Source organism: Echinops telfairi, unplaced genomic scaffold (assembly GCF_000313985.2).
Source record: "Echinops telfairi isolate 266 unplaced genomic scaffold, ASM31398v2 ScPeMD7_60;HRSCAF=208, whole genome shotgun sequence".
NCBI classification, from domain to species: Eukaryota; Metazoa; Chordata; class Mammalia; order Afrosoricida; family Tenrecidae; genus Echinops; species Echinops telfairi.
Window position 1 is genome coordinate 35,219,588 of NW_022103958.1, and position 14,440 is coordinate 35,234,027.

Genomic DNA, 14,440 nt, shown 5'->3' on the forward strand with positions numbered 1-14,440 from the left:
ACGTAGTGATGCAGACAGAAGCGTGTACAGTATGAGCCAATCAGTGGCAGTAATGACAGAGCATGCGCTGTTATGCAAAAACCACGATAGAGTGAAGCCGCGGAAGTCGAAGCGCGAAGTGGCGGGGGTTCACTGTACTACATTATGAATATAATTAGTACCACTGAATTAGGCACTTAAAATGGTTAGAATGGCAAATTCTATATATTTTTTATCACAATTAAAAAACGTTTATGGAGCAAGGGGAGGGGATTAGGAGAAGAAAGTCTAAAAGGGGGACAGGGATGAAAATGGTTGAGAAACAGTGGTCTGGGGCATGTGCTTCCCACCACCATTGCATGCAACCTCTTGAGTTATTTTTTAATCCTTTGAGAACAAATAGAAAATGTAGCTACATTTCATTGATAATAGGGCTCATAATCTGCCTAAATATACTAATTCTGAAATAGCTAGTGTTGCTAGCTTCAATGTATTAATTACGTATTTATCAAATACAGCTCCATTAACTGTTACAATTAAAACTCAGAGTGTATTTCAAGTAACTGGTAAACAGTGCCTTTTTATTTTCAGTATTGAAGTATTTACACATAAAAGCAGCGGAAATGTGTGAGGATTCATTTCTTAAAATATATGCTGAAAGAGAGATGGCATAATTTTTTAAAATAGTTATGCTTCAGAAAATAAAAAAGTTATGCTTCAGTCACATTAGCCACCCCTCAAGTGCTAGCCAGATGATACAAATCGGTGTTCCTCCTTGCGGGAAGTTCTGTTGAGCCATACTTGTCTCAGTAGTTCTCCTTATTGGCTATGTAATATTTCATAACCTGGGTATTCCATGCTTAATTCACCCATCCCTTTTCTGATAGGCACTTATTTCCATTGCTTTTGCTTTTATAGACGGAGCTGCAGTAAATGTCCGTGCAGCTGCCTTTTCAAGCCTATTTCCAAGCCCTCATCTAAGGTGGTGGGGTAGTGGAAATGAGCTTGCTGGGTTGAAGGGAGCACACACATTGAATGTGGATGGGTACTGCCAAATTGCCCTCTAAAGAACTGCCCATTTACCTTCCGCCAGCAGCAAATGAGAGTACTGAGCCTGCTTATCCTTGTCCTCACCAGCGCTCGATACTGCCGATCCTTTGAGTCGTTTTCCTCCAGTCTGCTGAGTGAAAGATGACTTCTTTTACATAGAGCAGGCCTGAGATGTTTTCCCCTCCCATAAATCAAATCAATACAATACCGCAGGCTGGTGGGGAGCCTGGGCCCTGGGTCTTAATTTCCACATGCTGTCTCTGCGTGCCAGGGTGACTGGGGATGCTCCCAAGCCTTCCTTGGAGCAGGCTGTCTGGTGTAATCCTAGACCAGGCAAGCTCTCGGTAAATTATTAACACTGCAAATGTGCTTGCAGCCCTATCTGCAGAGTCTCAGTCATGGGCCATAGAAGGCAGGTTTGTAGGCGTGTTTGGCTGTGAGAATATTTAGAACCTTTTTGGTAAAACAAGGTGACCCTATTTACACGGTGATGGGTGAGGCTACCTGTAGCCATGTTCATCCATCTTTCCAGTTTATGAATTTAGAAGGCATAGGAGTACATAGGAGCTCTCCTCCCCAACGTGGTGTGAGGCTACAGGACTGAAGCCCTACCTCCCCTGCTCCCCTAAAGCTCCCCCTGGTCATTAAAGTCTGACTTTCTGTTATCCTTGGGAAAATAGAGGTCCTTGGGTGGTACGCGGACTCTGCCTCCAACTCCTAGCCTAAAGATTAGTCATGTGACCCACCCAGCAGCACCGTGGAAGAAAGGCCTGGTGATGGATGCTTAGAAAGCCCCGCTGAGCAGCTCTGCTCAGTAATGCCTGGGGTCGCCATACTTCAGAACTGACCCAATGACATGGGGCTGGCTGACTTCCGTGCTGGTGGGAAAAGATAGGGACCTGGCTTCTCTTACACAGGGGGCTGATGGGAAGGTAGAATGGGAGCAGGAATGGAGCCAGACAGGAAGGCCTTGCCAAAGCATGGTGGAGAAGAGAGGGAGGGAGCTGGCTTTTATCCCATGCTGCTCCTCCACCTCCCAACAAGGAGCCTGGGGACCCCAGATGTAGTCACGGTCCTCTGCTCACTTACTTAAAGGAACACACCTGCCTGTGGTAGCACGCTCACTCTTTAGCGAGAAACCCCGCCTCACACCTGTTATTCCCTGTCTCTGAGTGTGTGCTTTGATGTCGGGAATGTGGAGAGAATGGGCGTGGGCACCCGCCTGGTGGGATGGGAGGCTTCGAGTCTTGTCATAGCTGGTCTGGTGGTGAGGGGGTCCTTTGCTCATCTCCCACGTTAGTGGTTGTGAAGACGGTTCTGACTGGTGGTAGCCTGTGCGTGTCAGAGGAGATCTGGGACCTATAGGGTTTTAAAAGCGATGACCTTTTGTAATAAGCACACTGCCCAACCTGCCTCCCGAGACACTGCTGAGTGGCGTTTCATAGTGTGTAGTTGAGCGCTGGGCTCTTTCTGCCACACGTGGACTCCAGACCCCCGTGGGGAGTGCCAGGACACCTAGCTGACCGGCATAAGCCTGTGGATCTGTAAGTGAGTGCCACGTGGTACAAGAACTCTTCCCACTGAGGTGGCTTGAGAGTAGAGAAAGGGGTGAGGCCCTTCCAGGGCAGGGACCCAGGTTATCTCCCCATTGAAAAATCAAAGGGAAATGGCTCCTGTGGTTTAAACAACCCCCTTAAAAGACATCTGCAGCCCCCTGATTCCAGCAGGCCCCCTTTGGCCTTCTGTGGGGTCTTGAGGATAACCTGTGGAACGGGGACTCATCATGTGGGCTTGCTCCTTGCCTGCTGTGCTCCGTTGTCCAATCATCCCTTTATGGAGACGTAACTTCATCCTGTAAAACGGACCTTATTCAAAGGCACAAGTCAGTGCTTTGTTGTCGTTTTAGTCTACCAGCGTTGTGCAACCACCTCCAATTCTTACAACGTTCTCCCCACCCCACAGAAGAAATTCCTGTCCCCATTAACAGCCCCCACCCCCACCCCTGGCAGCCTCTGATGGGTTGCGTGTCTTCAGGGGGTTGCCTCTCCTCACATCTCCTTTCAATGGGAATTGATGCTGCATCCTTTAGGACCTTTTGTGATTGGCTCCCTTCACGCAGCGTGCTTTTTCGAGGCTTGTCCCTGGTACAGCATGGATCAGGACATGGTCTCTTTTCACTGCTGAGTAATCGTCCAAGGATCACCACTCCATCTTTATATTCTGGAGCAGGAGAGCCTGCCTATGTTCTTGCTCTGCCTTCTCTTTCCCGTGGTTGCAGGAGACAGCTGAGTTTCACACTGGGCGGGAAATAGACAAGCTAGACTGGTAAGCCCTACTCTGAAATGTCTCCCCTGAACTGGGGGCCGCCCCACTCTGCTTCTCCCAGGAAGCTGGGAACAGTCTCAGTGCTGGCCCTGGCAAGGTCCAAAGGAGATGTTGCCTCCACTCCCCACCTGGGGCTCACATGGGGCTCGGTGAGAAACTGCTGGATAGATACAGTGAGTCTTCAGAAGGACTTCCTGATGAGCGGCTGGGAAGTGAACCACCATTGTCTTGGTCCCCAGGAGAAATCTCAGATCCAGAGGGATCTCTGGCGGATTGAAGATGTCATTGCAGGCCTGAGTGCGAATAAGGAGAACTTCAAAATCCTGGTGGAATCGGTCAAAAACCCAGGTAAGGGGGCTATCTTCCTGGGTGTGGCTGCGGGACCTTTGCCGGGAGGTGGGGAAGTTTGGGGACCAGGGCTTGGGTGCGTGGGGTGGCCTTGTGAGGGTCAGCTTTGTGAGGCTGGCCCTTCCTGGCACTGAATTGGCCCACATGGAAGGTCTTTGTTCTGACTATGCCCTCTTGCCCTGGACCCCTTAGAGAGAAAAACAGTGCCTTTGCTTCCTCCTCCGCCTGTGCCTTCTCTCTCAACTTCCGAGAGCAAGTTGTCCCTGCAGCCCAGCCCTCCCACCAGCCCGGTGCGGACCCCTCTGGAGGTTCGACTCTTCCCCCAGCTGCAAACCTATGTGCCGTACCGACCTCACCCACCCCAGCTGAGGAAAGTGATGTCCCCCCTCCAGTCGCCAACCAAGACGAAGGCCAAAGCTGTAAGTGTTGGTGCCCAGGAGCAGAACAGCGGGGCCTTTCCTTTCTGGCAGGTGCTTGCCCCTTCTGCCCCTAACTAACTGCTCGTGAGGGAAAAAAGCTTGGGGATCTAGAAGCAGCTGGGGTCCTCAGGGAGCCCTGAGCCCTGAGCAGCTAATGGGCAGTGCTGACTCTGCCACTTGCCTCTGACTCTCAGAGGTGGTGGAACCTTAGACGTGACCAAGCCCAAGCCCTCCCATTCTGCAGCTGGGAACACTGAGGCTCAACAGGAGGAAGTCGCGTGCTGACGGTACTTTGTGATTGGCACCAGGCAGAGAGGTGTGTGGTGGTTGGCGGCTGGACCCATGCAGTGAGCGGGCTTTCCCTGCAGGTGCACAGCCTGGGTGACAAGCTCACCCCGGCCAAAGACCATCCGTATCTGCAGTGGATCACTGCCTGGCTGTAAGGATGTGTACAATTATCCCAATAACCTCCTAGATTATAGAGAGGAAAAGCAGTAGCCTCATCCTACAGAGAAGAAAACTAAGGTCTCAGGATGTTGACATCTGCTTCAGGTCTCCATGCTAGTTCGTGAGGCTGACCCTGCTCTTTATTCTGGGCCTTCTGCCGCCTCACTGGATAGTCACGCCGTCAGGTCCTGGCTCACAGTGTTGACCGTGTGAATGCCTTGACCTGTTTGAGGTAGAGAGAGCCCAAGCACAGAACATGGCTATGAAAAGCGAGAGCGTTTACCCTCAGAATCAGGCCAGGGTTTGGGGAGCAGGGCTGGTCCACATGTAAGGGAGGTTATAGCAGATGGGACCTTGGAATGGGGACCTCAGGTTTTTTGCCAACAAAGGGTTCCTTGGGTTACCCAGACTGTGTGCCTAGGTTCTCCCATGGGACCAGTGCACAGAGGTGGGAAACCGCAGGGGTTCCTGTACTGGGAGCCTCCACTGTCCCACTTCCAGCAGGGCCCTGGGCTGCCAGACCCTTGCCATCACCCTGGCTGTGGTCCACGACCCAGTCAGAGTCACTGTGAATCTCATCATCTTAAGGTATCCTTTCCAACCCCGGGTCCAGGAGGTGGGCTGCATCCACCCCTAGGACAGAGGAAGAAAAGAAAACAAATGGCGTGGCTGTCGGACTCAGGAGGACGATGACATAAAACAGGCTGCCCGCTGGCTGGGCCAGGAGCAGAGAGAGGTGCTAGGCAGGAGCTGGGATCCTGGATGCCCCGGCCTTGTTCTCGGGCAAGTCCATCCCTCTCTGGGCTGTCCCGGTTTTCCATGGTGCAGAATGAGCTGCCTGGACTGGGTGACCAGAGGTGCTGCCTCGAGACTGGCTCCTCTGTGGCTCCAGGGCAGGGCCTGTCAACTTGGCTGATCATGGCGAGGGTGGGGGTGAAACAGCCTCCATCCTGAAAATGGTATAAAATGAGTTTATTATTTGACAAGTCATTTGAAAGAGGCGGTGGTTACATGTTGGGCTGCTAACTGCAAGGACAGCTGTTCAAAACCAGCAGCCATCTCACAGGAGAAAGACAAGGCTCTTTACGCCTGTTTCTACTCCCGTAAAGAATTACAGTCTTGGAAACTCACAGGGGCAGTTCTTCCTAAGCCTATAGGGTAGGGTTCTCAACCTGTGGGTCGTGACCCCTTTGGGGGTCAAACAACCCTTTCACAGGGGTCACCCGATTCATGACAGTAGCAAAATGACAGTGATAAAGTAGCAACGAAAATAATTTCATGGTTGGGGGGTCACCACCACATGAACTGTAGTAAAGGGCCGCAGCATTATGAAGGTTGAGAACCACTGCTATAGGGTCTCTGTGAGTCAGAATTGACTTGATGGCAGGGAATTTAGTTTCTCCAGTTTGAGCCCTGTTATATATCCCACCCCCCTTTTCCCCTGCAGCCCTCATGCCTGGGGCCCCTCCCCAGTCTAAGCCACTCCCTCTCCATCGGAGGGAGCCTCCACCTTGACTTTTTGAGTCACAATTCCCTCGCTTGTCCTTGTGATCAAGCACATTTATTTTGCCTTCGTGCGACGTGGTATTTGTACTGGATGCTCTGCATTCCCCGCACTACTCGGTGTGTCCCCATTGTTGCATGTCGCTGTCGCACTTTCCTTTCTGTTGGGCTTGTTGTCTTGCATTCAATGTTTTTAATGTTTTTAATTTTTGACAAGTAACACTTTTGAAGGGTACAAAAATGAAAGTTATGAAAGATACTGAAAGGCCTGCCTCCTGCCCTCATTCTCCAGAGACCCTGCCCTCCTGCATCAGGGACAGTAAGAGCTTCAGGTTTACCTCTCTGGGAGGCTTTGAGAAATCAATCGGGACTGGAACCCTGGTCCCCGGAGAAGCTGTGGATATCTTGGGCCGTCGGCTTAGCCCTCACATGTTACAGTGATGTGTTGCTCTGAAAGAATGTGTGGGGTGCCCTCTCTTGAGCTCTGCAGTGTTCTGGAAAACAAAGCAAATTAGACTCAGAAAGGGGCCATTTAGGAAGAGGCAGGCTGCTATGGTCCCTAGGCCGCAGGAGTGGGTGTTCCTGGCAGGCAAGGGCCAGTGTGTTGTTGCTCTTCAGAGGAGCCCAAGCCTTCAGAAAGCACCATAGACTGGAGGGGGCTGGGCGGTCCAGGAAAGGAGAGACATTCATCCCGGCCCGAGAGTGGGCTGCTGTGGTGGGCAGTGAATCACTCCCACTGCCAGGTCAGTCGCCGAGCCAAATACTTAGCAACTCTGTCCAGTTTCAGTAGAAAGGGCAGGGACAGAAACGTGGTCCTTCCTCAGACCCCTGTGCTGTTGAAGGAGGGTTCCTGAGTTTGTGCAGCACCAGGAGCCGGCTGGGTCTAGCGCTGTGGAGAGTGGCTGTCATTCTCCAGTGGGAGTGTTGTTGCCGGCTGCCGCCAAGGCGGGGGCTGCGGCATTGCAGCCCTGGGCCTGGGAGCCCTGAGGCATGGAGCATTGGGACTCAATATGTGCAGGTGATGCTGAAAGTAGAAACATGAGACTCTCAAAATCCAGCCCGGAGACACGGCCATTGCTGTGCCCTGTGATCCCCCTCTCATCAGCCCTTTTTCCGAGCAGGAGGACGAGGCACCCCCGAGGCCCCCTCTCCCTGAACTCTACAGCCCTGAGGACCAGCCCCCGGCTGTGCCCCCTTTGCCCAAGGAGGCCACCATCATCCGACACACTTCCGTGAGGGGCCTTAAGCGGCAGTCGGACGAGAGGAAGCGAGACCGGGAGCTGGGCCAGTGTGTGAATGGGGACTCCAGGGTGAGCAACGAGGGTCCCCGGGCTTGCCCACTGTGTGTTGGGGGAGGAGCAGACGTAGCAGCTACATCACATCTACCCCTGGGAAGGCTTGACGGGCTCCGGCTCTGCCCACAGGTGGAACTCCGCTCATACGTCAGTGAGCCCGAGCTGGCGACCCTCACTGGGGACACTGCCCAGCCCTCCCTCGGACTGGTGGGTCATGACAGCAGGTACCAGACGCTGCCAGGTAGAGGTAAGGCGAGCCCCTCCACCCTTGACCATCTTCAAGACCTGGTTCCTACCTGCAGCTCTGGGCCTGGACATCGGCTGCAGCTGCCTGGACACCTGAGCCTGTGGCCCCATCCTTGAGCTCAAATCCCGACTCCCCCGCTTTCCCTGAATCTGTGTTGCGAACCACAGCACCAGTAAATACTACATAACGGCAGAGTGGTGATGCGTTGGACTGCTAAGTGCAAGCCAGCAGTTCAAACCCACCAGCGGCTCCAAAGGAGAAAGACGGGGCTCTCCACTCCCATACAGTTACAGTCTCCCAAACCCACGGGGCAGTTCTGCCCTGCCCTGTGGGGCCGCTGTGTGTCGGAGTGGACCTGATGCGTTTGTTTCCTTATGGAAGCAGGCACTGTGCGACCCCACTGCTCCTAACAGCGCTCTGAGGCGAAAGCTGCTTTGGTCCCAGTGTAGGGGTAAGGGCGGGAAGGCTAAGAGAGAACCAGTTTGCTAAGTGGTGGTGCCCAGTGTTGGGGCTCCAGCGTGGGTTCTGGAAACCACTGTCCGTGTGGGCTGAGATGCTGGGTGGCTGCCATCAGCTTGGCCCTCTGGGGCCTTTCAGGGGCCGTCCTTCCCTCTTCGTATTCTTCTAGGACTGGGGCGGACTTTTCTTTAAAAAAGCTCTCTCTGCAGTTGGGCCTCTTTCTCACTGCCTTTCCCTAGCCCTGCAAGACAGGGATGAAAACAGATTTAGACTCCTGGGCTCTGCTCAGCAGCCATCCCCTTCCAGGGAGCCTCCTGACCTCTCTGCACCCGGGCCAATTGGGATCCCTGAGCAGGTCGGCAGCTGGCCCTGCCTTGCTCCTCGCTTTATCTTCCTGTCAGCTCTCAGAGGTGGAAGGTCGAGGAGAAGGGCCCACAGACCTGGTGCTGGTACCTGTGGAATCCGTGCCTTCCAGCCCAGCATGCTGTCTTGGTGGCTTCTGGTCTGAGCTGGCCCCTGGGACAGAGTGGGCCCATAGCTTTTGCTGAGTTGGGGCACAGCAGCTCTTGGCATTGGGCTCTAGGCCCAGTTCCTGTCATTTGCTACAGCCCAGTGGTGTTTATCAATGGGAATTTGGCGTTGGGAAGGGCCAGTCCTGGTTGGCCAGGATTCCCTGGGCATTCAGGCCTCTCCTTTCGCTCGCGCGTTCTAAAATTATCAGCCAGTGTGATGCCTGTTTCCACTCCAGTAAGGCTCATACACTGTGGGGTGTAGGGGTGAGCTGACTCTGCTTGGGGCATCGGGAAGGCGTCCTCACTCAGGTGAAACTCCCGAGGCGGCTTGTGAAGGGTGTATGAGTTCATGAGGAAGGAGCAGGACAAAGGACATCCCTTCCCCCTCTCTTCTGAGTGTCAAGGAGCCCTGGTCTTCTGCAGGTGAAGGGAACCTAGCATAGCCCAAAGATCTACTGGGACACGGTCTCCCACCCGGGGCAGGTGGCACTCCTGGGCAAGTCCCCCAGCCCACACACTGGGGAGGCATAGGGGACAGAGGAGTGGGTTCTTAGCTGGACCTTGGTGGTGATTTGGATGGGCGGAGCCTGGCCGCCGCGCCAAGCACAGCCCAGCACGTCTCTCCTTGGCAGGGCTATCGGGATCCACATCCAGGCTGCAGCAGCCCTCCTGCATCGCCCCCTACGCCACGCTCCGCAGGGCTCTGCCTGCCGAAAGCATCAAGGCGCCCTTCCCCGTGAGTGGCCCGGGAAGTTTGTGAATTTCTCGTTGCTCTCTCATCTGCAGAGAGCGGGTGGTAATTGGTGAGCCTGTGCGCGCAGGGACACCTTCTCAGTGCTCACCAAGAAGGGCTATGCCTGCTGGAGCAGCGTCACCCTGACACCCTCCACCCTGCATTCCCCAGGGACCCCACTTTGTGCCAACTTGTCAGGGTCAGAGGGGAGCCCCCGGGCTCTGCCCCCTCCCCCAAAGACTGTATGTCTCTGCAGGAAGGGGTGCTTCCCAGAGTGAAGGGTACAGCCCAGTGAAGGCTGTGGGCATCTTGTGCCCATGTGTGTGCTCAGAGGTGGTGGTTTTCGATGGCCGGGAGGAGCTTAGCTAGAATGCATGCTTCCCTGCATGTGTACGTACGTGAGAGGTGAGAGGTGGCAGGGCGGTGCCCCAGCTCCAGCTCAGCGGCCCTGTCTCGCCCCCCGCCCCCCTCTCTGCAGAGACCCAAGAGTGCGCTGGAGCGCCTGTACTCCGGGGACCAGCAGCGGGGCAAGATGAGCGCCGAGGAGCAGCTGGAGCGCATGAAGCGGCACCAGAAGGCCCTGGTCCGGGAGCGCCAGAGGACGCTCAGCCAGGGGGAGAGGCCAGGCCTGCCTTCCTCCCGCTACCTCAGCCAGCCTTTCCCTGGAGACCTCGGCTCAGTATGTTAGGAGGGGCCAGGCAGGCGGGGTGGGGAGGGGAAGCAGCTCCTCAAGCTGGGCAGAGCTTCCCCCTGCTCGGGAACAAACCACATCCCATCCGCACCCCCAAGAGTGGCTGGGGCCCTAGATGGTCCCAAAGGGAATGTAGGCCTGACTGTGTCCCTGGCCGAGTGTGTCACTTGGTCAGGGTGACCCAGAACCAGAGCAGGCATGAGGAGGTCACAGCTGGTGTTGAGGAGCCTGAGAATGTGTCCAAAGGCAGTCTCTCAGGACTGAGTTTGAGAGGGGCCTGAGCCGGCGGCGTTCGGAATCTCAGCCGGCTCGAGGACGGGGAGTGAGTGCAGAGTTCAAGGAGGAGGAAGGGGAGATAATCTGATGAGGGAGAACACAAGCTCACCAGCCAGCCTTCCAAGTAGGTGCCCAGTGGGGCTTGCTGGCTACTGCTGGCATCCCACAACCCCAAGAGCTGGTAGCCTCCCACAGCTTGTGGTGCTAAGAAGCTTCCTGGTGCCCCCGCCCGAGAGCTGGGGAAACGGTGCTGCCCCCAGCGGCACTGCCCAGCACGGCACCCTGCCTTCAGCCCCTTTTGGAAACACCATTTGGCTTTTCCTTGTTTGAAGCCTTGCGTTTCCCTAGCTTTCTAACCTGACTTTACTTTCCCTGATTCATCGCACAAGCTCTCTTGCTTTCAGCGTGACCATCAATTGCCCCTCTAATCCTGCCTGATTGTGTTTACAGACGCTTCTCCTTTGCATCCAACCGGTCTCTGACTGGCCAGTGCTTTTTGTCCCCAGGCTTGTCTGGGGTAGCAGCTCCTGCCTTACAGCCTAGTGAGCAATCCCCTCGTGACTCACCTTTCTGCTGCCCTCATCCATGTCCACGCAGGCCCAAAATCCACCCGTCCCCGTGCCGTCCCCTAGGCTGAGTCACCCGCACCAGCCCTACTGGCCCTCCCTGAGGTTTGGACATTTCTGATCGACCCAAGTCCATGGCCTGTGCCTGGGCAGGAGCCGAGGACCCGGGAGGGGCCACACAGGAATACGTTCTGCCAAGTCTGAGGTTGGTTTGGTTCCAGTTCCCCGGTCCCATCTCAGAGTTCCGCATGGAAGACCTTTGCGTTTCTTGGGCTTATTGACTTGCGTGAACAGCACATTCTTCTGTGCTCTGTGCGGCTGTCAGCTCAGACACCGAAGGGGTAAGACCCAAAGCACCTAGACCCTAAAAGCTGCAAACCTGTCACCTTTCGAGCTTTAGAAGAAGGTGCTGTAGAGACTAACAACTGACCTTTCACAACACGTTGTCTCAAAAGTAGGAAGACACCCTAAGACCGGTAACTTCAATACCTTGTAATTTTCCCTCTGCATCAGCGCCAATAAACGTGTTACTTGATGAGAATGGATTGGCGTGGTTCTTCCCCAGGATGCATCAGAGAGTCTGTGAGCCTCCGCTGTTTGTGTAAACAATCAGGCAGGGGTAACAGGAGACCGTGTCCTGAGCAGGGGCGCTTGTGAGCGTGTAAGACGATGTTTGTTTCCTTTGTGAATCATTAAATTCATTTTCCACCCCTGGACCTTCAGTTGCCTAATCCTTTCAAACTGGAATTGGAAACCATCACCTGAGAGCGACTGCTTTGGTCTGGAGTCTGTACTGAGAGCTTGTGCTTGAATGGGTGAAATGTGCCTCTATGGCCGTGGGCCGGGGACTTGGGGGAAACGTGAGAGGGACCTCAAAAACAACTGTGACTGGGGTCCCATGAGGTGGACAGGAAGCAGCTGCTGGGATAAAAAAGCAGCCCTGCTTCTGCCCCGCAGAAGGGGCCTCTGAGCCTGCTCCCCATCCTTAGCACGCCGTCCCAGTGGAGGCCTCTTGGGTTTCAGGTCACGGAGCAGACCGAAGGAAGGTCTCCGGGAAGCAAGGCCAGCCCATGTGAACCGTAAAGCCGTGGGCAGAGTGTTCCTCCTGGGAAGAGAGCCTTGTTACAACGTCGGGGCTCCTGAGTAGCCCTGGAAAAGTTGTATTTAGCTTACCATCGCCATTATTTTTTTATGAGGTCGTCTCAGGTAGCACCGTACCTGCCTCGCCGGCCCCATGACACTCCTGCTTCCCCAGCTGTGCTCTGGGTGTGCACAGTGCCCTGCCTACCCGTGTCCTCTAGCGAGAGCCACGCTACTCCCACATAGTTGTCACCAGGGCCTCCAGGGACTGGTTTTCTCCATTCTGAGTCTGGTCCCTGTGGCTCTTGCACCAGGAAGCGTTCCCCGAGCCGTGGGCAGCAGACAGGGCAACTCCTTCCTCGGGAGCACTGTGCTGGATTCTGTTTGGGGGGGTTACCTTCTCAGACCCTAGAGCCTTCTATGTCCTGAGGAACCACCGTGAGCCTGGAGCCCTGGGCCTCAGACCTGTGCCCTAGGGTACCTGTTGGGACTCGGGGCCAGATCTGTGGGGAAGCAGCAGCCTAAAGAGGCCACACAAAGGAGACGGAGGCCTGTCGCCCGTCCTCCAGCACAGAGTACAGCTCACGGGGGGCGGGGAGGGGGGGGCTTCCTTCCCAGCGTCCCAGAACAGCTGTTTACAGGCAAATGCACGAGCCCCGCGGTCCCCTAGCTTTGCCCTCTGCATCACGGGGTTGTGCGGGCAGCTGTCAGCCTGACCGAGCTCTCAGCAGCCGGGGTGACCGCCCTTAACCCTCTCGTTCTGTTGCCAGTGGAAACGCGAGCAGGACTTTGACCTACAGTTGCTGGAATGGGCCGTGCGAGGGGAAAGGAAGGCCAAGGAGGAGAATGGCTGGTTGAAGGTGCAGGCCGTACCTGTCACCGAGTCGGACCTGGAGCCTCAAGACTATGATTTGGACATCAGCAGAGAGGTGAGAGCAGGCGCTCACTTCTTGCCACCCCAGGGGGCACGGCCTTTGGGCTCCCAGCCTAGCCAGCCCTGGCACGGGCACTCCTGTGTCCTCTTGGGTGGAGGGATGGCGGACGAAGCTGCTGGTGTGGTCCAGGAAGATGGTAGCTAGCAGCTTGGCGCAATGAAAGGAACGCAGGCTTCTCTGATACTGTTTCAAATCTTTATATATGGGAGGCAAGTCATTTCACCCCTCTGTGCCTCTGTTCTCTCAACATTAACGTGGGTTGTGGGTGAGCATTCAGTGAGTCAGGAGCAAGCGGTACCACAGGAGGATTAGCAGCATCTACAAAATTATGAGCGTGTGCCTATGTGCATGATAGGCGCGTCATGTGTCGTTCTGAGGGAATGTTCTCTGGAAAACCAGAGGTTGGTTTTGTGACTGGCCACTCCAGGACAACTAGGGACAATCAGACGTGAGGTAGTGATGGGCAGGTTTGAAAACGCGCACAGGAAATCGCCAACCTTGGTCGGGACTAGTTGATCTGAGTTCTTCTAGTGCCCTCTGGTGGCGAGCATCCATCATGACAAGCTGTTAGCCCTTAACTCTTCGACGTGGGGTGGGCTGCTGTGGGCTGCCTGGTGCCATTTGAAAGTTCTGAGGGGCAGTGTTGTCATGGCTGTTGGGTTCATCTTGGTACCCGTAGCCTTTCTCACCACCTGCCTCCTGTTTTTAAGGGGCAGGGCAGCCCCTAACCCTGTCCTGGCATATTTTGCCGCTGCTGCCTACCTGAGTCACATGTTCGGGGCTCGTGTTGTTTGGAGGCAAAGGGACCGTGTATGGGCAGAGAATGCTGAGGAGCTGCCCACTGCTGGTTCAGCTAGGACTTGAGGGGTTAGTGAGGCCCAACCCTGCCCTCGGACCTTCGCCCTTTGGCACCTGGAACAGCCCAAGGTCTGTGCTGTCTCAGATCCACAAAAGCTGCTTCCTCACCTGGCCTTGGCACTGCACCTGTATCCTTTACTGCCCTGATTGGCCTGCCAGCCAGGGAGAAAGTCCTTCCTTATCTCTAACCTGAATCCCTTCTGCTACAATGTAATCTGCATCCTTCCTCTGGATCTGCCCTCCTTGCAAAGAATAGAGCAGAGTTTATTTCCTACCATCCCTCAGCAGAGGGCAAGCCAGGGCCGCCTGGGTTTAAGCCCGGGTCCAGGTTTTCCCTGAGACTGGATTGGGCTTGCTTTTAGGAACTTCAGCCACCTGTGTTTAACTGGGCTTTTAAACATCTCCAGCCTGTGCAAAGGACATGGGCGTGATTCTTTGCCACCGGAGAAGTGGTGCCAGCTGAACTTGCCCTGGGGCCGCACGAAGTAGGGGCCCCACTGCTTTGTCACGGGAAACCTAGAGACACGGCAGGCTGCCTCCTGTACAGACCACGGGTGCTTTGTAGGGATAGACTGCATGACCCTTTTCCCATGCATCCGTCTTTGCCCCAGTCACTAATGAAGTGCCCGCAGAGGGCTGTGGAGGGCCAGGCCTTTGGGGAGACACAGGTAGACCGTGATGAGTGCAAAGCAAGAGAGTACTGGGAGAAGAGTGTGA

At 55.1% G+C, this 14,440-nt stretch overlaps 1 protein-coding gene across 1 annotated transcript in view; it reads left to right on the plus strand.

Moving 5' to 3' along the window:
• The window catches only part of PLEKHA7 (pleckstrin homology domain containing A7), a 104,111-nt gene that overhangs the window by 83,541 nt on the left and 6,130 nt on the right, over positions 1-14,440 (plus strand). The window contains exons 17-23 of the mRNA XM_045290984.1: positions 3,594-3,702; positions 3,895-4,121; positions 7,193-7,381; positions 7,496-7,613; positions 9,217-9,320; positions 9,796-9,996; positions 12,701-12,859. Coding sequence (XP_045146919.1) covers positions 3,594-3,702; positions 3,895-4,121; positions 7,193-7,381; positions 7,496-7,613; positions 9,217-9,320; positions 9,796-9,996; positions 12,701-12,859 — 1,107 coding nt within the window. The remainder of the gene's footprint in view (positions 1-3,593; positions 3,703-3,894; positions 4,122-7,192; positions 7,382-7,495; positions 7,614-9,216; positions 9,321-9,795; positions 9,997-12,700; positions 12,860-14,440) is intronic.